Raw genomic sequence first — 25598 nt, forward strand, 5'->3', positions numbered from 1 at the left:
ATATAGGTCAAGTAATCCTACACAGACTTTAAGGCCAAATTGTATACTTTTAATAGTTTAAAGATTTTATTCTATTATCTATGCTGTATAAATGCTAATATTGTTTCATTTGGATTTAAAACCTAATTTCAAGAATGAAGGGTACAATAATTTAAAATTAATTTATATTATCAAAAATAATATAAGGAAAGTAACTCTTACATGATGTGCATCATATCCTGATAATCCCTGATTAAGTGTTTAAATATATTTGACCATTTTTTTAAGATAAGAGAATGACTTGAGCAGACCATATTGTTGTCAAAGATAGATGGCCATACTAATGAAATACAGTATATTATAATTATCATTCTTCATTACTTTTTGATTGAATTAACAAACTTAATTTAATTACAAAATATTTTCTTAATTTCAGTACACAACACATCAGAAGAATAATTTTACCAGAGGATACAAATTTTAATACCTGGAACCAGCAATTTATATGAAATTTGTAAAGATAGATATATTCACGTACAGAATGGAAAACCCCATCAGATAACCCAGTTGAACTTGGTTCAAGTGATTATTAGCGGACAATTTTGTTGAACTAATGCAAAATTTAACAAATGAAACTTTAGCAGACTATGAGCTCCAAAGTGTTGTAAATAGAGGAATTTTAAATATGTGAGACTCATCAACATTAAAATGTGCATAAGTGAAATGTAACAATATTTGGTAAAAAAATCAGATCATTAACTCAATTGTTTTTATGAAATGTTTTTTCAAAGCAATAGCACTTTTATATAATCAACATGATTAATAAATTTCCATATGTTTTATTGTATACGTTTAACAACCGAATATATCTTCCCTCTGGCCTCAAGTGTTTCCCTTTTATTTTGCATAAGTTTAATTAAAAGAAAGCTCCCTTTTTCTTTTCTTTTCTTTTCTTTAGATTTTTTAAAAAGTAAAGACATGAAGAGTTTAAAACCTACACTGTCAACCAGAAATTAAGAATTTCAAGCCACTGAAAATGACGCTTCCTTTGCCTTAATCTAAGACTACTAGTCTCAGCCTGAATTAAGATTTAAAAGAGACCGCCCCCTTTTCAAAAAAGAAACAAAACACAAAACATAACAATAACGAAAGGAAAATTATGAAAAAAAGATAGCTTATCTATAAACCTATTCTGAGTAGATATTCATAAAAGACTCATCGGCCGGTAACAATATTCACGAAATAAATATGGATACACGAAATACGATGTCAAAGATATATATGGTTTATCATGTTTATGTAGGCCTATAAGGCAGTTATTTTACCAAGCTCGGCCTTTTTTGGTATAACGTTGAAATGGATTCAACATATCGCATTTTTTAACTTTTAATTACATTTTACGTTCACATTTTCGGCGCCGGAAATTGACAACGTTGATCTATGTACTGACACAACTTCGGAGGAGGTCGATTCCGCCAATTCTGCTTTAAAAAATGACTAGCATTTAAAACTTATTGATGTCTTAAAATATATTTGTTATGGTTCAATAATTTTTAGTTGATAATTATTTCCGAGAGAAGAATATAGCTATCGTGTACTTCAGAAACAAGGTTAATGGAGGACCACGCTCCCATAGTGGGGACATACAAAATAAAGATGACCGTTCTCCATTTCTACTCGATAGAAATGCCTAATGTTTTCATAACATATACATTATGTACCAAAAATTATTATATGAAAGTATAAAAAAAATCGAGGGGGAGATTTTTTAAAAACATCTAATAATTATAGCAGACCAATAGACGCAGTAGAAAAATAAACGAAAATGGCGCCTTCTTCAATTTCGAAAAAAATCTATAATTTTACAATTTATGGACACATATTATTATTTTGAAAGGGGTTAAATATCTAAGGATTCACCTTTCCATGACAGTTGAATGAATATTCACTTTAAAAACAGAAACTGTTCCAATTTCTAAATATATCGACCTTCCAAGGAAAAACCTAAAAAAAAATGAGACACCTACTTTAAAATGGGTACAAATTTTTGCCCTGGCTTGAACACCCCTGTTCTTTACGAATTTCGATGCCTAAAACTAGCGAGAATTGGATGTACAAATTATTAAAAAATCGAAGGATATGTATTTTTTGTACCCATTTTTAATATCGCTTTTTAATTCTAAAGTGCATAAAATCAAAATCCGAAATTCTATGTTCAGATATAAAAAAATAAGATTTCCTTTTATATTAAAAGCGCCGCCGAATCACATTTTGGCCAAAAAGGCACATCCGGTTGTCCTACTGGTGAATGGACCATCAATACCATGTTATTAATGTAAAACATTCATAATTTTGAAAAATCGCACACTTATTAATTAGGCGACATACCGCTAAATTGTTATTTGAATTGAACAGCACGATAGATGCAGCTAGTGGAACACCTAAGACGTATCCGGAATTTGTCATGTTTCGTGTTGTCTTTTCGTTCTTTTTCGTTGTTGGAATGTTAAATCTTGATATTAAATGAATAAAAGTGAATTATATTCTTAGGTCATTTAAATAATGATTGACCGTAAAGTATATTGTCAGGACAAACTATTCCGTCATACAGTTGTAGAGGCATTTTTGCTGTAAAGGTGAATTTAATCTCAATATCATCTAAGAATTCTAAACCAAAAATAATAACAAGACTTATTATATTAGAAGTTATTTTGAGATATTTTCATATTAGAACTTCAGTATTGTTCAGACATTTGGCTCACAGGCGGTCCCGCACTGTTCCTACATGTGGCTTGTTTCATTTCAGTGCTGTTCAGTTGCTTTGTTGACAATTCAGCATTGTATTTTCTACGGGCAAATATAACAACTTCTGAACAGACTGAACAAAGATTGAATAGATCTTATTTGACTGCAAGCGAATTGTTTGAATAGTACTTGCTGAAACTCGATCAGCTGAAAGACTGAACATGACTTTCTAATTTCTTGTTCAGTCTTTTAAGAGCTGATCAGTTCAAAATTCGGTAACGAGTGATACGATTTATGATCAGTCAATCACTTTCAAGCTTCCGAAAAAATACAAACACATTAAAGATAAGGCGAAAGATATCAAAGAGACATTCAAACTTATAAGTCGAAAATAAACGGACAACGTAATGGCTAAAAAAGAAAGAGACCAAACGACAAACAACAGATCACAATACACAACATAGATAACTTATGACTGAGCTCAAATGTTCGCCATACATGGTATATCAATACTAAAATGAAAATAGCAGACTGTAATGAAATAGTATCAAGTAAATATATTAACATCCTGATATAATTAGCAGATGAAAAAGGGAAAAAGCGTCAAACATACTACATGAACATTAAAAAACTGAAAAACCTAGGAGTGAAAAATAATTGGAGGGTTATACAATAAAAAATCAAATCAAAATTAATTAATTTTATTAACTAATTAAAATAGAGTATATACAATAATTATACAGTATTTCTTATGTACATGAAACTACCAATATGCAGAGTGTGAGTTCTTTTCAAAGATTCAAACTATGACACTTTTCTATTCTTATGTTGTAATAGTGTGTTGCAAAAAACTTCCATAATACCCTCACAAGATTACGTATTTTACGGGTGTTGATGTTAACTGTATACTAATTCATTTTTATGAGATATTTATAACAGTGACATACTTTCCCATGTGAATTTATATCCAACTAATAACGTTCTATGATCACATATTGTTGTTGAAAGCGTTTCCAGAGCTTACAAGCAACATCTTATTTTTGCATCTTTACATTTCATGTTTCTATTTTCCTTTTTTGATCTGTAGTCTTCTAACAGATCGATAATTTTACGACTTTCACACATGAATCCATAGTGAAATACAGTCAAACCACGGTCATCTCTTAATTTTAAATTTGCTCCGTTGTCGAGTAAAACTTTAATAATTTCTCCATTTGATGCCAAACAAGCTTCCATTAGAGGTGTCAGTCCTGATGAAAATTTAAAATTCACGGAAACTCCACCATCAATCAACAGTTTTAATAACTTTGTTTTGTTTGATAACAATGCTTCATACAATTTCAGTCTGACTTCGCTTGATTCTTCTTTTAGCTTAATGATACAGTTTTTTACAGCACTGTCGAAAGAATGCGAAATATGCTGCGATAATTGAATTATAGGTATAATAAGAAATTAAGGTGTTAATTTACTTTGTTAAACATTTTTCATTGAATGATGCGAATTTTATTTTAGCCAATGGTTTACAGACGAATACCTACGTTTTTTAAAAAGGTTTTCTGAAATGAAATATCAAAAGATGTATGAACTGCGTAGGCTTTTATCCAAATTATCAGTAAACATGAAAAAATCAGCGATTCTTCAGACTGAAAGATGTATAAGATGTACACTAACAGAATGACCTCTCATGGCACTTTTGGGTGATATCTTTTAAGTTTGGACTTGAGAAAACACAACAATGTATTCCATACATCTACAAACTAATAAAACAACAAACGAAACAATAACAGAAACAAAGGGGTAAATCACAATTGTCAAAATCATGCTAAGTCCTTTTTAAGATAGAGGTATCAAAAAGAGCCAAATTTGACACACAATCTAATAATGCTGTTTACATTTGGACTAAAACATCGCTATAAGGATTGTCCATCCCCAGGAATAGATTACCTAACCTGTATTTGGCAAAATATTTTTGAATTTATAGGGCCTCAATGCTTTTAAACTTCGTACTTAATTTGGCCTTTTACTCCTTTGAGACCAGCTTCATTTATGAGTCTTTTGTAGACGAAACGCGCCCATTTCGTACAATATTATAGATTGGCCGTTAGTTTTTCTCGTTTGAAATGTGTTATATTGTTTCATGTCAGAGCCTATAATAACCGACTACTGTGGATTCATTTTTATTCGTGGTTTACCAATTTTCGTGGGTTTCGTGGGTCACAGCAAACCACGAATTTAAGAATTCAACGAAAAATAATCCCGAGAAATGTGTATGGAGTCGGATGTTTATTTCCGGTTATGTTATGCAGTTCCAGTATAGTGTTGACTAGCGATAAACATTTTAACATAACACGTGTTTTTCTTATTGAAATAAGATACAAGTATTTTGATAAAATCAATAATAAATATATCGAATATCAATGACAGTTTACTTTTTAAAATTGATTAAACTGTTCAAGAAAAATAACTGCAAGTTGTTTATTACCGTGTCATAGTTTGGTTTACTGGTGATTAAAAATCAATAGGATTAAGTACGGGGATATTGCCTGTAGGTAATATTGTTTATGACAGGAACATTTATTTTCAAACCTTTAACTTATAAGACTGTTAATTATATCGTGATTAAGGAAATGAGCTTTCAATCAAAGAGTTTTGAATGCCTTATAAAATTCCGACAAGAATTTATAAATTGTAAAACAAACAAATAATTTGTCTCTGTCCATTATTGTAAAAGAAGTTTTCAATGAACTCTTTAACCTAGAATGACCAAGATTTTGACAATTCAAAACTTTTTCAATGAATTCCTATTTTTTGTTTGTTTTTTTATTGATCAAACCAAGGATTTTCTAAATCAAAAAGAAATCTATGAATTACGTATCTGATTTTTTCTTTTTTTTGTAATCAGCGATCCACGAATTTACGTATACCACGAAACGTCTTTTTTTCTCTATCCACGAAAATTGATACCCACGAAAATAAATGAATCCACAGTATAAGGTTTGGGTTTTCTCATTGTTTAAGGCCGTACGGTGAGGTAAAATTCCTTTTATTCACATGTTTGAACTGTGGGGAAAAGTTGTCAAACTGACCTTATTTTTATATAAGATGTCAATGAATGTCTGTTTTCAAATATTCATATTATTTAATTAAGCGTATGATCATGTGTAATATATTCAGAATATTAACATTTAATATGTTAACAATAATGTAGTTAAAGTGTCCGTTGAACCTTTCAAAGCGTCTAATTTGAAAAAGTAGACATCATGACAACGTTTTCTTTACAATAAGTCATATACATATCCTTACATTTAAACAAAACCAGATATCGAAACAATTGAGTGTAAATCCATTTTTTTTTTATTTAGCTATTTCCCTCATACATTGTAACATACTACAACGTAATCGACACAGATGGAACAGAAAATAGAGACGAAAGATACCAGAGGGACAGTCAAACTCATAGATCGAAAACAAACTGACAACGCCATGGCCAAAAATTAAAAGACAAACAGACAAATAATAGTACAGATGACACAACATAGAAAACTAAAGACTAAGCAACACGAACCCCACTAAAAACTGGGGGTGATCTCAGGTGCTCCGGAAGGGTAAGCAGAATCTGCACACCATTTCACAAAACCTGAGATCGTATGCGTTTGAATATTTCTTTTGTATTGTTCATCTATTTTGTATAAAACAAATAATTTCTCATTTACAATTATATTATTAAACTTTTGAAAGCCTTCTCCAAAAATGTTGTATACTTTAAATTTTCAAATGAACTTATTTCGGACACTTGTTAATAAAGTTGAGAATGGAAATGGGGAATGTGTCAAAGAGACAACAACCCGACCATAGAACAGACAACAGCAGAAGGTCACCAACAGGTCTTCAATGCAGCGAGAAATTCCCGCACCCGGAGGCGTCCTTCAGCTGGCCCCCAAACAAATATATATACTAGTTCAGTGATAATGAACGCCGTACTAAACTCCAAATTGTACAAAAGAAACTTAAATTAAAAATAATACAAGACTAACAAAGGCTAGAGGCTCCTGACTTTGGACAGGCGCAAAAATGCGGCGGGGTTAAACATGTTTATGAGATCTCAACCCTCCCCCTATACCTCTAGCCAATGTAGAAAAGTAAACGCATAACAATACGCACATTAAAATTCAGTTCAAGAGAAGTCCGAGTCTGATGTCAGAAGATGTAACCAAAGAAAATTAACAAAATGACAATAATACATAAATAACAACAAACTACTAGCAGTTAACTGACATGCCAGCTCCAGACTTCAATTAAACTGATTGAGAGATTATGTCTTCATCATATGAATATCAGGCACAATCCTTCCCGTTAGGGGTTTAGTACCATACCATCATAACATATATGAGAAGAACATAACCCGTGTCATGCCAACAACTGGTTTTTAAATAAATGTGTTTAGCGCCGATGCAAAGACCCTATAAGTGAATCAATATTAACGCCAAAATATGCAATCTTTAATGACCTGACAACAGTCTCGTAACTATATCCCTTCTTAATAAGTCTATTTAAAGGTTTTGTTAGCTTCAGAGGTGAAAACTGACATTTTTGTGCTTTATAAAGAATATTTCCATAAAAAATTGGATGTGAAATACCTGAACGTATAAGAAGTCTGCATGTTGAGCTATATTTACGAATGATGTCCTTATACCGATGATAAAATTTAGTAAATGTTTTGACTAGTTTGTGATATCGAAAACCCTGGTGTAATAATTTTTCAGTAATACATAAATTTATCTCGTTAAAATCTAAAACATTGTTACATACACGAGCGAATCGTACAAGTTGAGATATATCAACACCGTAAGATGGTGACAAGGGAACGTCACCATCTAAAAATGGATAATTAACGATAGGAAATGAAAAATATATTAATAACTTTTACAAACTTTACCACCAAATGTTTTGATCTTTGATAAGATTATTACAAATTGTTGTCTTGAATTTACAACATCATGAGATTAATTGTCTAAGTTAGAGGTTTCCTTAAATTTAATTTATATCATTACTGAGGTGAAGAACACTTCAAAGAGTAGTCTACATCGCAGCTGGTTGATCAATTACTTTTATTGTTTTTGTGGTTTTGATTTAATAGCAGCGCAAAATTTGGAATTTATTATCTTAGACTGTAACCTTACTAATTAGTATGATTTTGTTTTTCGAAAGAGACATATCGAAGTTTTCTGTTAAGTAATGTGAACAGTTGTACAAGGAATAGTATGCATAAATTATAAATATTAAACGTAGATTAGAGAAAATTCGTTTTTTTTTTTTTGGGTTGTTTTGTTAGTAACCATATCGATTATGGACATAATGTTTATGGTAAAACATTGTCGGCGAACTCCAAGTCTCAAACCGTCAAACTTCATGTCGAAATTTATATCGAACTTTATATCAAACTGTATGCTACTGCAATCATATCTCCGCAACAGATATCTATAATCATTTTATTGAGCACCACTGAAAACATAAAACAAAGTATAATACCAACTTTATAATGCAAATATACTCTATGAATGTTGTGTTGTTTCTGTCTCGTGCCAATATGTCCACCAATCTGTCCAATCTGTCCAGTTGAGCGATATCTAACTGGTGGGTAAAGTTTTTCTTTAATGTTGTGATGTTAGAACAATGCCCCAGGTAAGAGGCACTCTAAATTCTCAATGAATTAAAACGATTTTTTTATCCAAAATCAATTTTGTATTTTTTCTCCACTTACGTCATACACCAAGAGGAGAAGTCAAAGCTTATTTATGTAGTAAAATTTTTCGCTAATAACAAAATTGTGAAATCGACTCAATTAATGACTAAATAACAGTGATAATTCATGCATGCGCCACAAACGTTCATGCATTCATGTGCCACTCGTTTGTTTTTTTTTTATAAGTTCTAATTCTTGGATTTGCATACCAATAATCACATTGGAAAGCTATTATGATAATGTTTTACGACTATTTTGATGATGATACTATAACTAAAGTGAAGAACGATCATTATCGCTTTCTGTTTGATATGACACTACTATAAAACTCAAAGCCGTGTATACTTTGTTACATAAACTAAACATGCAAATATGGCATGCCATTTTGTAGAACAAATAAATCTGAACTCTCCAAACGATTATTAAATCATCTATACTTCTTGACCTAAGTAATTCAAAAGTTATTTCAACCGATATTAAGCAATCACAGATATAATTAATATTAAATCAAATTCTAGACACCCAAATACGTCGAGGAACGGTCAGGACAAACACATGTGATTTAACAATTTTAAGATTTTCGACAGTGAGGTGAACGTATATAACGATTCCTCTATCGATATGATGTATATTGTAAACACAAGACATTGCAATTATAGGTCTTGTAGTAAACGCTTCAGCCGTAATAAAATAATTCAACAGTAAACTAATTTTACACTGTATGATTTTTAAATCTTTTCTCATGAAGGATGGTTACCATCAACTATTTAAAATTTTAAGTTTGACGCAGATATGACAAAAAGTACAAATTTCATAAACGTGTGTTTCTTCTGTCAAAGACGCATCAGTGAAACTTAAATTAAACAAGTTAAAATGCCCCAAAAAAATACGTAGCTTAAACGCAACAATGACCAAAATTTCGGAAGGTTTTGCTTTGTTTTTCATAGATGCTTGTTGACTGTTCACGAATAAAGCACTATAATTTAACATTACCTTTCTGTACAAAGAGACGAATAAAGCATAGTTTTGAATTCAGATCGCAATCTGTTTTAATTTGATTTCAATAAGTTTCGTTTTTATTAGTTAAGAGACATCAGAAAGAAATATGCTATAAATTCATTACATAATATTAAGACGAAAACAATAACATACAATTAGAACAGCTTATATATTAGATACAGCACTGTTTCAAAACTTAAGCACAGGTCTTAGAACACTGGGTCCTGTACATGTATAAATGAATGAATACAGTGTACTTTATTATAAAAAGCATTTCATATGCTACAGCAACGACTACTAAAAGATTTGCTTAAACGTAATTCTCTAGCCATACCTTCATGATTTCAGGTTATCTGCTATCAAATAACAAATTACGGCATGTAATAAGTGACAGTTAACCTTGCTGCTTTAACTATACTATGCTAGTACTGGTTATGGTCTATGTTAAAGGTCAATTTTAAAACTGAAAAGGCTTTATAAAGTAAAAGTTCTTTTATGATGAACTGAAGGTCCTCTTAGTTTTACATTTGTGTGTGGAATGGTAAGCTTTAAGACATTTGCTACCATTCTTTTCTTTAACATGTTTAACAATAGAAGGGGTTTTTGTCGCAATCAAACTTGAAAGTGTTATTGTTTCGCCATTTCAAACTTGAATTCTGATCTTTATTGTATTTCATTCCAATTTTCTATCAAATTCATTTTAATCATCTTTGGACACATTTATGACCGTATATTGTTGCAATAACTGAAATGATTCCTGATTCACATAAGTACACATGTATTAAAGACAACTGAGATTTGTATATGCATCATGATTGATATGGTTGTTTAATAACTTAAAGTACTAATTGATTTTACTCTGTGTTTAATTTTTTTTTTTATGAATATGTATCATAAAAGATAAGAACTTGATATCCACAACTGTATATTTAAATTATGTTGCGAAAACAAAATTCATTATTCAGTTCTTAAAATGTTGCAATTTTAATTATAAAACTTCATTGAATATTGTATTGTTCATCATTTATATATTTCAAGCAATGTAATCAATTATCTATGTTCAAAACATTGCCTTTCTAATGGGGAATAATGTACAGTAAGTAATAAAAGCATGTTTGTGCTGGACATGTTAGAGGATTATGTTCAAATTATCATGCACTAGGTCATTATATATTTTCATATTTCTATTTGGACAAAAACTTTTAAAGCGACAAACATAAGCTTTTTAAGACTTTTCCTGAACAGATGGTTTCGTAGTCCAAGCAACAAATAGAAATCGTATGCACCTAAAATCATCTCTCCTTGAACAAAAGTACTTCCCCCAATACAAAAATATATACTCCTTTTCAAGTGACACCACCAGTTGCCTATATTTGATTGTGTTTATGAAAAGAGAAAAACATATATCTTGCTTAATAGATCAAATCCATTAAATTTTGTCCTTTTAACTGAGTTCTTACTCCCAATTATGTATAATCAAGTGGTTGTGCATGACGATTAACAAACTTTAAAATGATGTAAATAATTTACATGCGTTTAAAAGCAATTATTTGTAAATGTTATATGCTTTGGACCATGCATACTAACTTTGCTTAGTACAGGAAAAACCATGCCATAGAAGAATTGTCTGTCATAAAAGATGTGATGGAAGTTTTGATGAAAGGCTTTGCGTTCATAATTTTTGTAACTTTGTTCAATCAATATAGATGTTTATTGGAGGAATTTTGTGACCAAGATGACATCGAGTGCCACTTTCCCAACAATATAGATGGTATTGGGTATCTGCAACATGACAGAAGTCAGCAATCTAATATACTTCGTCGATTGCAACAGCTCAGTTTGTTAGAATGTGTAAGGGAATGCTTTTTGACATCATGGTGCGTAGCTATGAATTATAGAAAGAATCGGAAGTTATGCGATTTACTTGGTCATCTTACTGCTGGGGAAAATCTGCAGATCGAAGCAGGAAGTATCTATACTAAAAGATCATCCTGGTCTAAGGTAAGGTTTCATGTTCTTTAAAATGTATCTTGATCTGATATTATATATCATTTTTGATTCAATTATGCAAAGATTTAACAAAAAGTAAATTATTCGAATGACAATTTGTTGTCATTTATATAAAAGGATCAAATTATTTATGTATGATATATCCATTACCCAATTCAAGATTCTAGATTCAGAAGAGAAAACTATCAAAATTGCTTGAATAATACATATATTCTAAAACACTCCCGCGTGTCTGTGAATAAATAATGATATCTACGTCTTTTTTTTAGGCTGGATTTTAAGTATTCGTATTGTCATCTGGTTAAGTCATGAGGATTATAAGGTGCACAGTATTCTCTGCTCTCAAAATTTTTCTTTTTGAACCCGTTCTGGTTTTCTTTCTACAACTGGAAACTACATGTGACACGTTTGTTGGTGTGTGGTATGAGATTTCAGAAGGTGCGGTGTGTATATTTGTTTATAGCACATTTGTCATGTAAGTGTGGACCGATAGAGAACGGCGATTTATACCTGTAGAAAGCGATATATACTATTGATATCGGTATTTGATTCAACAAGGAACTTGTTAATAATGGTAATATTAATTATAAGGAAAACAAAAGAGCCTGGACTGGTGGAATTTTTAATCAACACCATTGTTCTATATTCGTTATATATAAAGTTGAATTCTTTGCTTCTTCGATTTTATGTCATGCCGGCTTACAAATCGGACCTCGTTATTTTAGTAGTATAGATATTCGCCTGAAAAATATCAAATTTGTTATGTGAAATATCATTACCTTCGTAATTGATTTATTTGTATATTTGTTTATCTTTGTTAAGTCTCTAGCCGGATCATGTGCAGACCACACTTGTTTTGCCGGAGAAAAATGTTCAAAACTAAGAACTGGTGGAAATATCTGTACATCTGTCTGTAAGTGAAAAAAAACACCAAACAATTCATACACTTCTATTTTTCAAGAATTTTATGCTCCATTCCCCTTGAAAGTTTTAGTTCGTTTATTTTTCTAAAGGAAGTTCATGTTTTGATACAATACTATCTCAGTCTGAAAGAAGATTTATAATAAAAAGATTTTTATGCGCGTTGATTTGAAAGAAATATTTGGATACTGATGTCATAATTTAAAAAAGAATTATTTGAACTTTCTATCAATCTCCAACTTTTTTATGTTCATTTTCAGATTGTAAGGATCCTGTCCCGATAACAGATCGATCTGTTTGCATTGAAACGTTTGGATTATATAGAAATCTGAAAGCTGGGAATCAATTTGAATGTAAACCAGGATATTTTATGATAGGACGTCCCTTCATAGTATGTAATGAGAAGGGGAAATGGAATAAGATGTTCTCATGCACAGACAACAGTAAGCTGCTAGCGCTTAATTGAAAATAGTAAAAATGTATGCTAAAATAAAATAAAAAAGGGATGAAAGTAAATCGTTTGCTGTTGAAATGCATTTCACTTCTAGTATACTAAACAGATTTCAGGTGTTCTTTTTAATATGAATACAAGGCTTAAATAACATATGTCTAAATTATTTACTAGAAATACCAAGTGCATGTCATAGAACAAGCAAGAGGAAAGATATATGTCAGTCTATGTATAAGTAAATAACTATAAAACTGGTATATCAGCGTGTGTCCTTGATCATAATAGGAAATAACTTTGTGTCAATTGGATAAAAGAGATCGGGATATGAAGCATAGGAATACATTACATGCAAGCACAGTTTTGGCCGTTGTATCCTTGTTAATATCGTGTTTGCCAATTATGTCTGTTCCGATTGCTCACTCAATTTTGTCAATATAGCATGTATAACAGAACTATAGACAGATGTCATATAACTGGGATCTTAAGCTAGCTATAAAATCAAGTTTCGTCAGAAAAATGCCTGTACCAAGTCAGGAATAATAGAGTTGTTTTCCATTTCTTCTGTTGGTTGATATAGTCGATCGTTTGATCTTGTCAGGTTTTATGAACTTTTACCTTTCTAAAATTTACCTTTGAGTTCAACATTCTAATTAATACCTTTTTAAATATAGGTTTATAAGCAACAGATCAGTATTTACATATCTGAACGTGAAACTAATGATATTGGCTAAATGATTGTATTAAGTATATAGACTGTCTTGTAAGTTTTTTTTTTTTAATTTTAGTTCATTTGTATGTTTTTGAGTTCATTTTCGTGGAACTAGTATAAATTACTGTTAAGGTGCCAGCTGACGCCCCCTCCGGTTGCAGTATTTTCTCACTGTGCTGAAGACCCATTGGTGGTCTTGGGCTGTTTTTTGCTCTTTGGTCGGGTTTTTGTCTCTTTGAAACATTCCCCGTTTCTGTTCTCAATTTGATGTTATTCATTCGTTGTAATAAGTTTATTGGCAAGTACCGAAAGCTGGTTAATTTTCAAAAGCACAAATATAACGTTATCTATTAAAATCGCATGACAAGAACAACTCAGCAGTATGTCTTATTTTTTCTTGTTTTACAAAAATATAAATCATTCTGAAAATCAGCAAAAAAATAAATATGTTTTACAGGATTTGTTCCACGTGACTGTAGCGACTTTCCACAGGAAAGTGTATCAGGAGTATACACAATTTATCCAAAAGATACAAAATTCGATGTTTACTGTGACATGGAAACAGCAGGATTTGGATGGACGGTAAGTTAAGTGAAGATGTAACTTACTATTGTTGTAGGTACACATAACAAATATGGTATTCTCTTCAACTTCGTACTTTATTTGGTCTTTTTATCTTTTTTATTCGAGCGTCGAAGATGAGTCTTTTGTAGACGAAACACGCGTCTGATGTACAAAATTGTAATCAAGGCATCTAGGCATGATGAGTTATTGATACAATGCTTGAAGTTTACTGTGACATGGGTACAGCAGGATGATATTGTAACAAAAATTTTAACTTATTTTGAATCATTGTTTATGATGCGAGAAGAATGATATATGAATTTAACTAGACCATAACGTATAAATATTCCGATTTCCCGTATTCAATTATTTATTTAAATATTAATGAATTAATTATTCAATTGATTGATTGGTTGATTTATTTATTTTTTATAAGTATTAATTTATTGATCATTGTTATTTGTTTATTTATTTATTCATGTATATATGTATTTATTTATTTATTTATTTATTTATCTATTCCTTCCTTTTTTTAATTGATCATTTATCTATTGATTTATTCATTTTCACATTAGTTTATTTATTTATTCGTTTATTTATTTTTTTATTGATTCGTTCATTTATTTATCTATTTATTTATTTATTTGTTTATTTATTATTATTATTACTTTTATTATTATTATTATTATTATTATTATTATTATTATTATTATTATTATTCTTTTTTTAACTGTTATCATGGTTATCATTACTAAAAAGAACAGGATACTTAATTATGAGATTAGTGGTAAAAGAACTTTTGATTTGTTCTGATTTTTTCCCCGCCGAATCTTTTATTTTACATTTCTTTTACAAAAAGGGGGACGAAGATTACAAGTCAATGTCATTTTCTAATTTAAGAATTTTGCCTCTTATCGATTCTCCTAACAAACCGTATAAGATATTGACAAAATATTTTTACTCAATTGTTAGTTGCGCTATTTAGGTCGAAAGGGTATTTTGACAGTACATAGGATTATTCTATATTGTTATTTTGTACGTTCTTCTTTTATGAATTTTTAAATAAAAAAACCATATTCACCTAAAGAAAAGTTATGTTCACCGCGCTGAACATCACGCGCTTTTACATGTAACGTTATGGTAAAATGTTTGATATACAATTGGTTGTGGTAAATATTTGACATCAAATACATTGTTTTCTCTCGGAAAATGAGAACAATAACCTTTGTTTCGGTAAATATGTGGTTTTTCACAATACCAGTCCAAACAATTATCATGACAATGACGGTATTGAAAGGCGTATTTATAATTATTTGGACTACCAACGATAAGACATAACAAATCATCTAACGGAAACCACAACATAAACACCAAAAATTAACACATGAATGTTGGATGTACAAAATACCGAGACACGTCGTATAGCAATGCAAATTCACACTCGGTAAAACAGTCATATTCTGGAATAGTCATGGTCGGTACTTAGCAGACAGACGACATAAATGTTAAACCACAATCAAAGACGTGGTAAAAATGTCATTAGTTAGTTTAGACACAGGCACATCGTATAGATCAACCAATTCGTGATAGTATCCATAAAATTTACGGAGTGTCATTTTTAACCTTTCTTCCTCATAACTCTGTAGGAGGAGTTTCTGCGTAAGGAGCACACTCCTGTATATGAAGTCCGTATAGTGTGAACATGCACGAGCATAACGTATCAATTGAGACTGTGCAGAGGGTATGTTATTGCTGAGAAATGGAAAATTGATAATTGGGAAGTTGAAATCATCCCGTTTGTCATAGATTTTAGTGTGAAATCGTCCATCTGTGTCGATATTGAGGAAAAGATCAAGGTATGAAGTAATCCTTCTTGTATCAGTAGTATCCTTAATTTCAAGTGATTGGGATATATGAGATGCAAATACTGACTGAAATATTGGTTATTAAGTGATAGGACAGCATCAATATATCTGAAATTAAAATTAAAGAATTTTGCAAGCTGCTTTTTCTTTTTGTCTTTCAGAAGGTTCTGAATGAATTCTGCTTAATACGAGTACAAAGTCGGCCAGAAGGGGTGCACAATTAGTACCCATTTGAATACCGACTGTCTGTTGAAATATCAATCCTCCAAACACAACAAATATATTGTCGATTAAAAAGTCCAGTATTTTGATGATATGATCTTCACTGTATTTTCTGATAGAATCAGTGTGGTTCTTTACAAAATAAGAATTATTATAACCCAAAACAAGAAATTTATATCTACGATTCCCATTTTTATAAAAAAAAAAAAAGCTCTGTTTAATGAGATGGTGAAGTCGATCTTTCAATTGAGCATAGGGAATAGTAGCGTAAAGCGTAGAAAAACTAAAGGTCTTGCAGCGATTGTGATCTAAGATTTAGAGGTAGATCTTTAGAATTTTTGAGAATCCACATCTGATTGAGACCACTGGTTCAATATATCTAATCATAATATTTTTGAAGGCCATCTTTTACTGTAAAAAGAATAATAGTCAACACTTTAGAAAGATGTTTAGTCGAACATCTTGATGACCCAGCTATGTATCGTTCTTTGTATGGAGTTTTGTGAAGTTTTGGTATCCAGTATAATGACGGTAGATTTTCTTCGTTTTCTTTGATGTTAATACCAAATGAAAGAAGGACAGATTTGTGATTTTGTAAAATTTCATCCTTTGTAAATGATGTTAAAGAATATGTAGGATTACCAGTTGTGCTGTTTATTCCAAGCTCTTTTGTGAGACATTGCCAATAATGGTTTTTACATACGAAGACAATATTAGTTGAGGCTTTATCTGCTGGAACAACCACATATTTGTCATGCAAAAAGTATAAAGCATCCACAACCTCCGAGTTCGTGAATGGATTAAAAACCCTTGTGCTCATCGAACATCGTAGTTTCTGAAATGTGCTTTTGAATTTATGATCAAATAGCTTTGTACCATTCAGACAAAGTGTCCAGTTCTGGTTCGTCTGGTTCGCGCTTTATCCATTTTCTATCATAGTCCTCAACTGCATCCATCAGTAACCTGAAGTTCTTTTTCCAGCTGAAACCGGACGTGCATTTTGAATATAAAGATTTTCAGTTGTTCTCCGAATAAGTGTTTTTTTATTATCAATATTATTATTGAAATGACAATATTAATTATTGTTTTCCCGATAGGATCAAGACTTCTGTTTATAGCTCAATAAGGAAAACACTAACCTTTTTTATCATTAACAACACAAGAAGTATGCATTATGCATATCTTGTTAATGCCAAAAACATAGATTCATCGCAGAAGTCAATCGTGTCTTGTAATGATCATTTCGCTTAAGTTTCGTGTGAAATTTTTTATTTTTACTCGATTTATCAACCTTTAATCACCACTTCGTTATGCATCTAAAGTTTGCGTGAATTATTTCTGCTTTTCCTCAAGTTATCCGCCTTTTCGCTATGCACCGAAACTTTCGTGATATTTTTTTTTTTTTTTTCGAGTTATCTGCTTTGATTTGTTAATACTTCAGATTTCAAGTTGAATACACTATACTTAATAGAGTGTCCGCATTGAAAATATATATATAACTGATCTGTTCTTCATTTGCCAATTAGAGATAACATTATTGATAATTATTATTTGGTTATCTTATAGGTTTTCCAAAGGAGAATAAATGGCACTATCGATTTTTACAAAGGATGGTCTGATTACGAGATTGGATTCGGAAATTTGAAATCAGAATTTTGGCTAGGTAGTTTTTATTTTTTTTATGATATTTTCAAAAAATCGAAACAAAGGACGCATTATGGTACGTCATTGTCCGTCTGCCTTCCATCTGTCGATAAATTTGTCCTCAACACTTCGTTAGAAAACTTAAATTTGCTGGTGTAGTTTTAACACAACATTGGAAATGACGGAGAAAGCTTTTTTCAATTAAATTTGGTTTCGCTTTGTCGTTCCAGAGTTACGGTCTTTAACCCTTTAAATAAGAGCAATCTTGTTTCACCGCGCAATTATGCTTGGATTGAAATCCTCAAAACTATACATTATTGTCAGGATTGATATAGAAAATATCCGTTTCGATCACGAGTTTCAGGACTTTGACTGTTATATTTAATAAACTTTTAAAGATGTTCGCTCCTCTTGTTTTTAACTTGTTGTTAGATATTCGGAATCCTCTGGTTTTATTTATGTACTGCCATTGAAAATTTTGCCCACAAACACCTACGTTTCTTTTAATAATTTCATAACATACAGTTTAAAAAGCCATATTTGAAGACCTTATTAAATCATTGTATTTTTTTCTTCGTTTTTGAAAGGAAAAAGGTGGTAATGTTAAATGTATGAAAAATCTAGAGAATCACTTCCCGCAAAATTTTTAATGACTTATATTACAAACAAGCAAACGAACCTTTTATTTTTGCTTTCTGCTTTTGTAGTTCCTTTATTCATATACTTTCAATTTCAACAGTTAAACATTAAAGCTTGATTTTGTAACAGAGTATCGAACATCCTTAACATTAAGCTTTATTGCCATTTTCCTAACTTTGAAATTAATCTTTTTGTGTGATAATTATCCATTATTAGCTAGGCTGATAATGTTATCTTTTCAGTCGTGTAGCACAAGATATTGCTTAAGAAAAAGAACGACCAAGTAGACGAAATATCTCAGCGACATCTCATCTTAGAACTATTTCTCTTCGATAAAATAGTAGCCGAGAATCTCCGTCTTGTTTTTAAAAACCTAGATAAGCAATAAAACAAAATCACTTTAATGAACTCAACGTAAACAGTGTAAAGTAGAAAAGTAGATATCAACAAGACCCGACAACTCTTTAAAAAGGAAAATGCACGTTTGAATCAAGGTGATACTTTTAAGACGCTGTCTGTTCATGTAAATTTGTTTCATTACTTTACATTTGTATCATAACACATTACATCGACATTAATTTTAATCTGCTACCCTTCTGCCTAATAATTTTCATCGCTAAAAAAGACTACAAATTGAATAGCTTAAACACAAGCATACATTGTGTAACAATGCATGGACACATTATCACAGCATCATTTACAATCTATATGAATCTTTTAGAATATGCTCAGCTGTTTGATCTAATTTGAATATTTAATTTTTCCCTTTTGAACAGGAAATAAGTTTATGAATCTTCTTACATCTACTGCAAAGTACAAGCTTTACATTCAACTTGAAGATTTTGAAGGGAATTCACGATACGCAGAGTACAGCGAATTCAGTATAGGAGATGCTGCAACAAATTATATTTTGAATGTCGATGGATATAGCGGAAATGCAGGTATAAATGAGAATTTTCACCTGATTCTTTCCGAAATAATACTAGTCCGCATTAATGCTACATTATCATTGCAACTTAGAGTGGGACAGTAGTTTGAAAAAATAATGAAACCCTGCGTCTACATATATTTCATCAGAATAAGTATGTAAAACTAAGTATGCCTTTTTAGATAATTTTTAGGATCTGCATGTACTTATGATGGGAGGTGTGTTTAACTAGAAATAAAAGTATGGTAACTTTTTTATGTTACATTTCTTCTTCTGTTTCATTGAAAGAAAACACGTTATTTTTTTAACAATGACAATTTCTTTGCACTATTATGGGAATCGGGATGGATCGTAAACATTACGGAATATCGATACAGAATCCGGTATTAATCTGTATTTTGGTTATCTTATCGTAAAGTTATCGGTAAATCAGTTATTTTAATGTTATGTGAGGTTTTGTAATTAGTTTTTTGTGGTTTTTTCAATTGATACGTCATAAGAAACTTTTGGAAATATATATGTTGTTCTTAAAATTAACATATGTAATGATCTTTATATTTTAATTGGTGAACTCAACAGAACAAAATAACATTTATCAATATAATACAAAACACTCACATTGGAGTCGGCAATTTCAAAAATGAAAAAAACACGTTATAAGTTGCATCACCAACAAATGTTTACAGACTGATACTTGAAAATCAAGGATGTATAAGAACTGAAACAGTTGAATAGCTATGTGACCAAACAGAGAAAAAAGCCAAATCCATCTAATGTTATTTTAACTTGTATTTTCTTATTATTTCATAATTTACAAACGAACAATTAAGAAAGGTCTGTTATAAATCATATCATACCATGGTACTGATAATAACTTCTGCCAGCAAAGTTATCGAGCCAGTGCTGTCATAAGCTTTTTTTCTAGATGAACCTTCATTAGGAACACTCAAAACCGAATATTTGAAAGCCAATGGTGTATAAGAACCGAAGGTGAAAGTCATTTTTTATCTCGATTATAAATACATGTATTGATTTTCATCTCAATTCTTAATGTGTGTTTAATAATATAAATCAATATTTGCGCTACATAGATGATGTTCTCTCACTAAAGGATTCAACATTAGATCACTATGTTGAACGCATCTATCCCATCGAACTTGAGATAAAGGATACAACAGATACAGTTAAGTCAGCCTCATATCTTGACGTACATCTAGAAAATTAATAATAATGGTCGATTGAAAACAAATTTTTACGACAAAAGATTTCAGTTTCCCAATGGTGAACTTTCCGTTTTTATAAAGCAACATTTAAGCGGTGCCTGCATACGGAGTATATATCTCCCAGTTGATACGATAGTCCAGGGCTTGTTTTTCCTCTCATGATTTCGTCTGAGGTTCGCTGCTCGCAAGGAAGCTATTGAACAAAGAATTTCAAGGAGTAAAGTTAACATCTTTCCTTCGTTAATTTTACGGACGCCATCACAAGTTGGTTGACAGTTACGGAATATCCTTTTCACAGATGTCAACGGATATGTTAAAATGTCATAACTGCAATCCCGTCCCTTTTTCCCGATTTTGACCTACCGAATTAGACTTCTCACCACATTTGTACTAACTTGAGCAACACGATGGGTGCCATATGTAGAGCAGGATATGCTTACCTTTCTGAAGCACCTGAACTCACCCCGAGTTTTTTGTGAGGTTGGAGTTGCTTAGTCTTTGATTTTTTATGTTGTGTTTGGTGTACTGTTGTTTGTGTATTTATCATTTTTCATTTTAAGGAATGGCGTTGTCAGTTTATTTTTTGACTCATGAGTTTGAATGTCTCTTTGGTATCCTTCGCCTCTCTTTTGTGACCAATGAGTCCTTTTTGGTAATATAGCTCTTCAACTTTTTCGGTTCTTATGCATCTTTGGCTTTCTTCAAATATTCGACTTTGATCGTTCCTGTTAAGGTAAATCAAGAAAAGTGCGTCGGACGCATGAGAATTGTTTCGTGTTGTTTTCATTTATTTTTCACTGTCGAAAACTTCTACAAACTTCGCTTGAATTAAATCTTAACCGTGTTCATTAAGTTTTGGATGACGTTAAAGAAAGTATGAATAGATTAGTATCACTACTTGAGTGTAATAATGGAAAATATAAGTACATGAAATGTTGGTAGGGTTGGTTGATCTCAATAGCATTGTACACACATGATTAGATCGTTGAACTCCTCCAACATTTTTCAATTAGACTATCGAATTTGTTATCACTGTTTTAAAGAGTGGTCATCTTTTTATTGGGCGTATTTGGTACCTTGTGTACACGTGAGAGGTTAAGATGGCTATAAAACCAGGTTTAATCCACCGTTTTCGACAAAAAGAAATGCCTGTACAAAGTCAGGAATATGACAGTTGTTTCCTTTTGTTTGAGGTGTTTGAGCTTTTTATTTTGCAATTTGATAAAGAAAGTTCCGTTTTGAATTTTCCTTGGCGTTTGGTTTATTTGTTTATTTAAGCTTTTGTACGATTTGCGACTGGAAAACACATCTGGCGTCATTGGAGATACAGACATGTTGTATCGGTTAAACAATTTTAATAGCGTACTGTAAAACTTAATGTGTTAATTGTATCCCGTCTTTCTCGTAATCCTGTTGTAGCAATCTTTGTGTTAAGATCCAAATCTGTTTGTTTAATGTAAACATCCAACTTGTGATGTAAAAATTAATATCATAGTTATAGTAAACGCCCTACAATAAGACATGAGAGATTATGTAATTGCAAATCGGGAATCTATATATCGTAAAAGTGCTATCGTTAAGATTAAAACAGATGCTAGTTTTAATTCATCCTTCTCTTTCAATTTCAAACAAATTACTTAAATATGAAGCAGTCCTGATGGGTTTTGAATTCGAATATAAAGTTAACTGAAATATATAAGATGCAAGCAATCGCCAAAACGTGTGAAACTCAGTAAGTCACAAAACAGGGGGACAATATATTTGAACGTACACTTTGTCCTCCAAAAATGTTTCTTTTTGGATCTTTCGCTGTTTATTAAACTGTCATCACTCATAAATTGTTAACAATCTGTCAATAACCATTACAAAACGTTCAAAGTAATGTTTGAAAGCATGGTATTGTTAAAGTTACTGAAATTATGGAAACATGACAGTCTCTCTATTTTTTTAATTTTTGTTTAAAAAACATTAGCAGGTCAAATATTTTGAGCTAGCTTTGGGTAACTACAAGCATTCATTTGTAATGTATGATTTGAATTCGCTTTTTTCAAAATCTAAAGGACTATGGGTTATCTCATTATTCGTACCCCAAAATGAAAACAACGTGACGTCATTGGTTGATTTTTAATCGTTTTGAACGTTGTAAGCCGATCAAAGATCTTTGGTGTACGCTTTTTAAACATATTACCCAGAGTGCATTAGATTTTCAAGCGCCGAATTCGTGTTGTGTACTTGTGATTTTGCTTAATATGTATCGTTATATGAAAGTGGTGCATTTCTAGTAGTAATGATATTGTATACAAATAACAGGACTTTTGGAGAGATATAGGTAAAAAATTAGAACAAAAATACCGAACTCCAAGGTAAATTCAAATGGATTCCAACTTCCTAATAGCACCTATATATTAAATGCATTTTGGGGTAAAATAATTTTTGAAAAAAAATTGGGACATTTTGGCAGTCATTTCACTCTTCTGAAATTCGCGAAATTTTCAAAATCCTCAAGCACAAGTAAAAGACAACTTCAGAAAATACTACTAGTACCAATAGAAAAAAAATCGTATATTGATGCTTCATAGTTTTATAAACTTTTAGATTTTTAAAATTAAATGACTGAAACGATGTCCTAATATTCTTTTTTTTTCTTTCACCTTGATACACTATTAAGACCTTCACACGTTATTTATATCTATTGTTTCTTCTTTGCAGGAGATAGCCTGTCGCATCCTGGCGACCAAAACCACAACGGTATGATGTTTTCCACCACAGACAGAGATAACGATAGATCTACAGGCGACTGTGCAACAAAGTATAAGGGAGCATGGTGGTACAATGCATGTCATATGGCTAATTTGAATGGAGAATATTTAGGAGGACAGTACTCCACTGGAGCCAATGGGATCGTATGGTGGAAATGGAAAGGATATCAGTATTCACTGAAGTCTACTAAAATTATGATTAAACGACATTAAGAAACGTTTTATGAGCTTCAAATTTATATATTCGAAAGAAAAAAATGAAGTTTCTAAAAGTGGTCAATGCACAAATTTTCAAAAGAAGTGCAAACAGTTAAGCAGATTCCTTGGGTCGGTTTAAAAAAAAACTTACAACTAAGATTGGTCGTAAGTCATGAAGAATTCACTATACTAACGATGAACCTTAGTGGTAAGCTTTTTTAGTGAAACCGATTCCTTGTGTAGGTATTAGTTTCAAGTTGAAATTACATTACCGTTTTTGCTACCGGAACTGAAAGGTTTCAACCAGTTTTATGAGTTGTGAATATATTTCATAAATTCAAAGAAATTCAAAACAGTGCATTTACAGTATATGTTAATAACACTTCAATATTTATTTCAAATACTAGAACAACAGAAAAAGTGCAAAGCCATCTTATTACTTTATGGACGAAGTGTCATATGATGAAATTCTGATAAATTCAGTTCAGAATTGAAATACTTTCATATAAGTAATTAAATTTGTCAGGAATAGTTATTATTTGTTATTAAATGATCTCACATAGCCTGAAATATTTCAAAAATTAGAAATCGAAGACCGCAAAAATAATCCTTTATGAGTTAAAACACAGACACGTCATATCGGTCATTGATATCATAACTCTATAGTGTATGACAATAACTAAAGCAGCCTGACACAAAGCAATATTGAAAGTATAAATTAAAGACATTTAATTTCGAAGTAGTTCTCTAGGATTTTACGCTAGAGAATATAAGTACAATATGATACAAATAGTTCCAGGTTACTGATATATAATATATAATCCATATCTTTCTGATATCAAAATTAATCAAAAGTCATATCAAAAGTAGGAAATAGTGTTGTGTTAGTGTTCCCCATCTTCAGTTTTCAATGTAACATTTCTGCACTGTTGTTTGTATTTAATGTTTTTTGGGCTTTTTTTCCCTGTTGGATTCTCGATGTTTTTCAAACATTGCAGCTCCGAAAGTTACCGATGTCAATCAGAAAGCAAAACAAAAGGCTCAATACATTTATTCGACATTATTGTGAAAAATTAATTATACATTTCATTCATCTGAAATAAACGGAAATATATATAATAAATGTGTTTGATCAATGTCAGAATGCTCACAAAGAAATACTCAAGACCAGACGATATGATAAACTTTATTATACATCCTCATTGTAATATTTTCAGACTCGCTGAAAAGACGGATCCTTTAAATATTTCTGTGTACATAAAGCAACGTGTAATAATTGTTCTCTTCACCATACATCAAACGTTCTGTTTTAATTGACATATATTATATAATTCTTCAGGAGTTTCAACTTAAACTAATTTACGAATTGAATACTTCTTTTGTATAACTGTATTAGGTTGTAAAGGCATTGACCGAAGCATATTCTGTGTGCGCACAAAAACTGCTTTCACAACACTTAAATTTATTAAAAGAAGCATTCAATTCATTTAATTATATATTTATACACCACTACCATGAAATTGTTCTCCTTACTATAAATTAAATGTTCTGTTTTAATTGACATATATTATATAATTCTTCAGAAGTTAAAACTTAAACTAATTTACGAATTGAATGCTTCTTTTTATGATTTTATTGGGTTGTAAAGGCATTGACCGAAGCAGATTTTGTGTGCGAACGATCAACGCTTTCACAGCACTAAAAATTTATTAAAAGAAGCATTACATTCATTTAATTATATTTTTATACACTACAACCATAAAATTAAACCCTTAATTTATTTTTCAGTGCATTTTTTAAACATTGTCACGCAAAGCACGTGCAGTCACAGCTAATGTATTTTATAAGGAAATAAAATTTGATAATAGTCAAGTAACATTAACTACACAATTTCCTATTTAATGCACCCACCTAACATACGACTAAATCATATACCATTCGAAAGCATATCATCTGTAATATCTTTTGTGTTCGGTCGTCACATATTCATACGATGCAA

General features: G+C 31.1%; 1 protein-coding gene across 1 annotated transcript; it reads left to right on the forward strand.

Moving 5' to 3' along the window:
• The first annotated feature begins 11353 nt into the window (after positions 1–11353).
• Positions 11354–23705, forward strand: LOC127718653 (microfibril-associated glycoprotein 4-like). The gene is made up of 6 exons (XM_052224706.1): positions 11354–11467; positions 13023–13083; positions 14015–14139; positions 17775–17871; positions 19268–19432; positions 23352–23705. The coding sequence occupies exons 1-6, from the start codon at positions 11354–11356 to the stop codon at positions 23612–23614; spliced, it is 825 nt and encodes a 274-aa protein (XP_052080666.1). The 3' UTR covers positions 23615–23705.
• The last annotated feature ends 1893 nt before the right edge of the window (positions 23706–25598 follow it).

This window comes from Mytilus californianus, unplaced genomic scaffold (assembly GCF_021869535.1).
Source record: "Mytilus californianus isolate M0D057914Y unplaced genomic scaffold, xbMytCali1.0.p SCAF_10, whole genome shotgun sequence".
Classification (NCBI taxonomy): domain Eukaryota; kingdom Metazoa; phylum Mollusca; class Bivalvia; order Mytilida; family Mytilidae; genus Mytilus; species Mytilus californianus.

Coding starts and splice junctions, on each gene's coding strand:
- LOC127718653 (XM_052224706.1), top strand. CDS start 11,354: ATGAATTATAGAAAGAATCGGAAGTTATGCGATTTACTTGGTCATCTT. Junction 14,140..17,774: donor CAGCAGGATTTGGATGGACG/GTAAGTTAAGTG, acceptor GTTATCTTATAG/GTTTTCCAAAGGAGAATAAA. Junction 19,433..23,351: donor TGGATATAGCGGAAATGCAG/GTATAAATGAGA, acceptor TCTTCTTTGCAG/GAGATAGCCTGTCGCATCCT.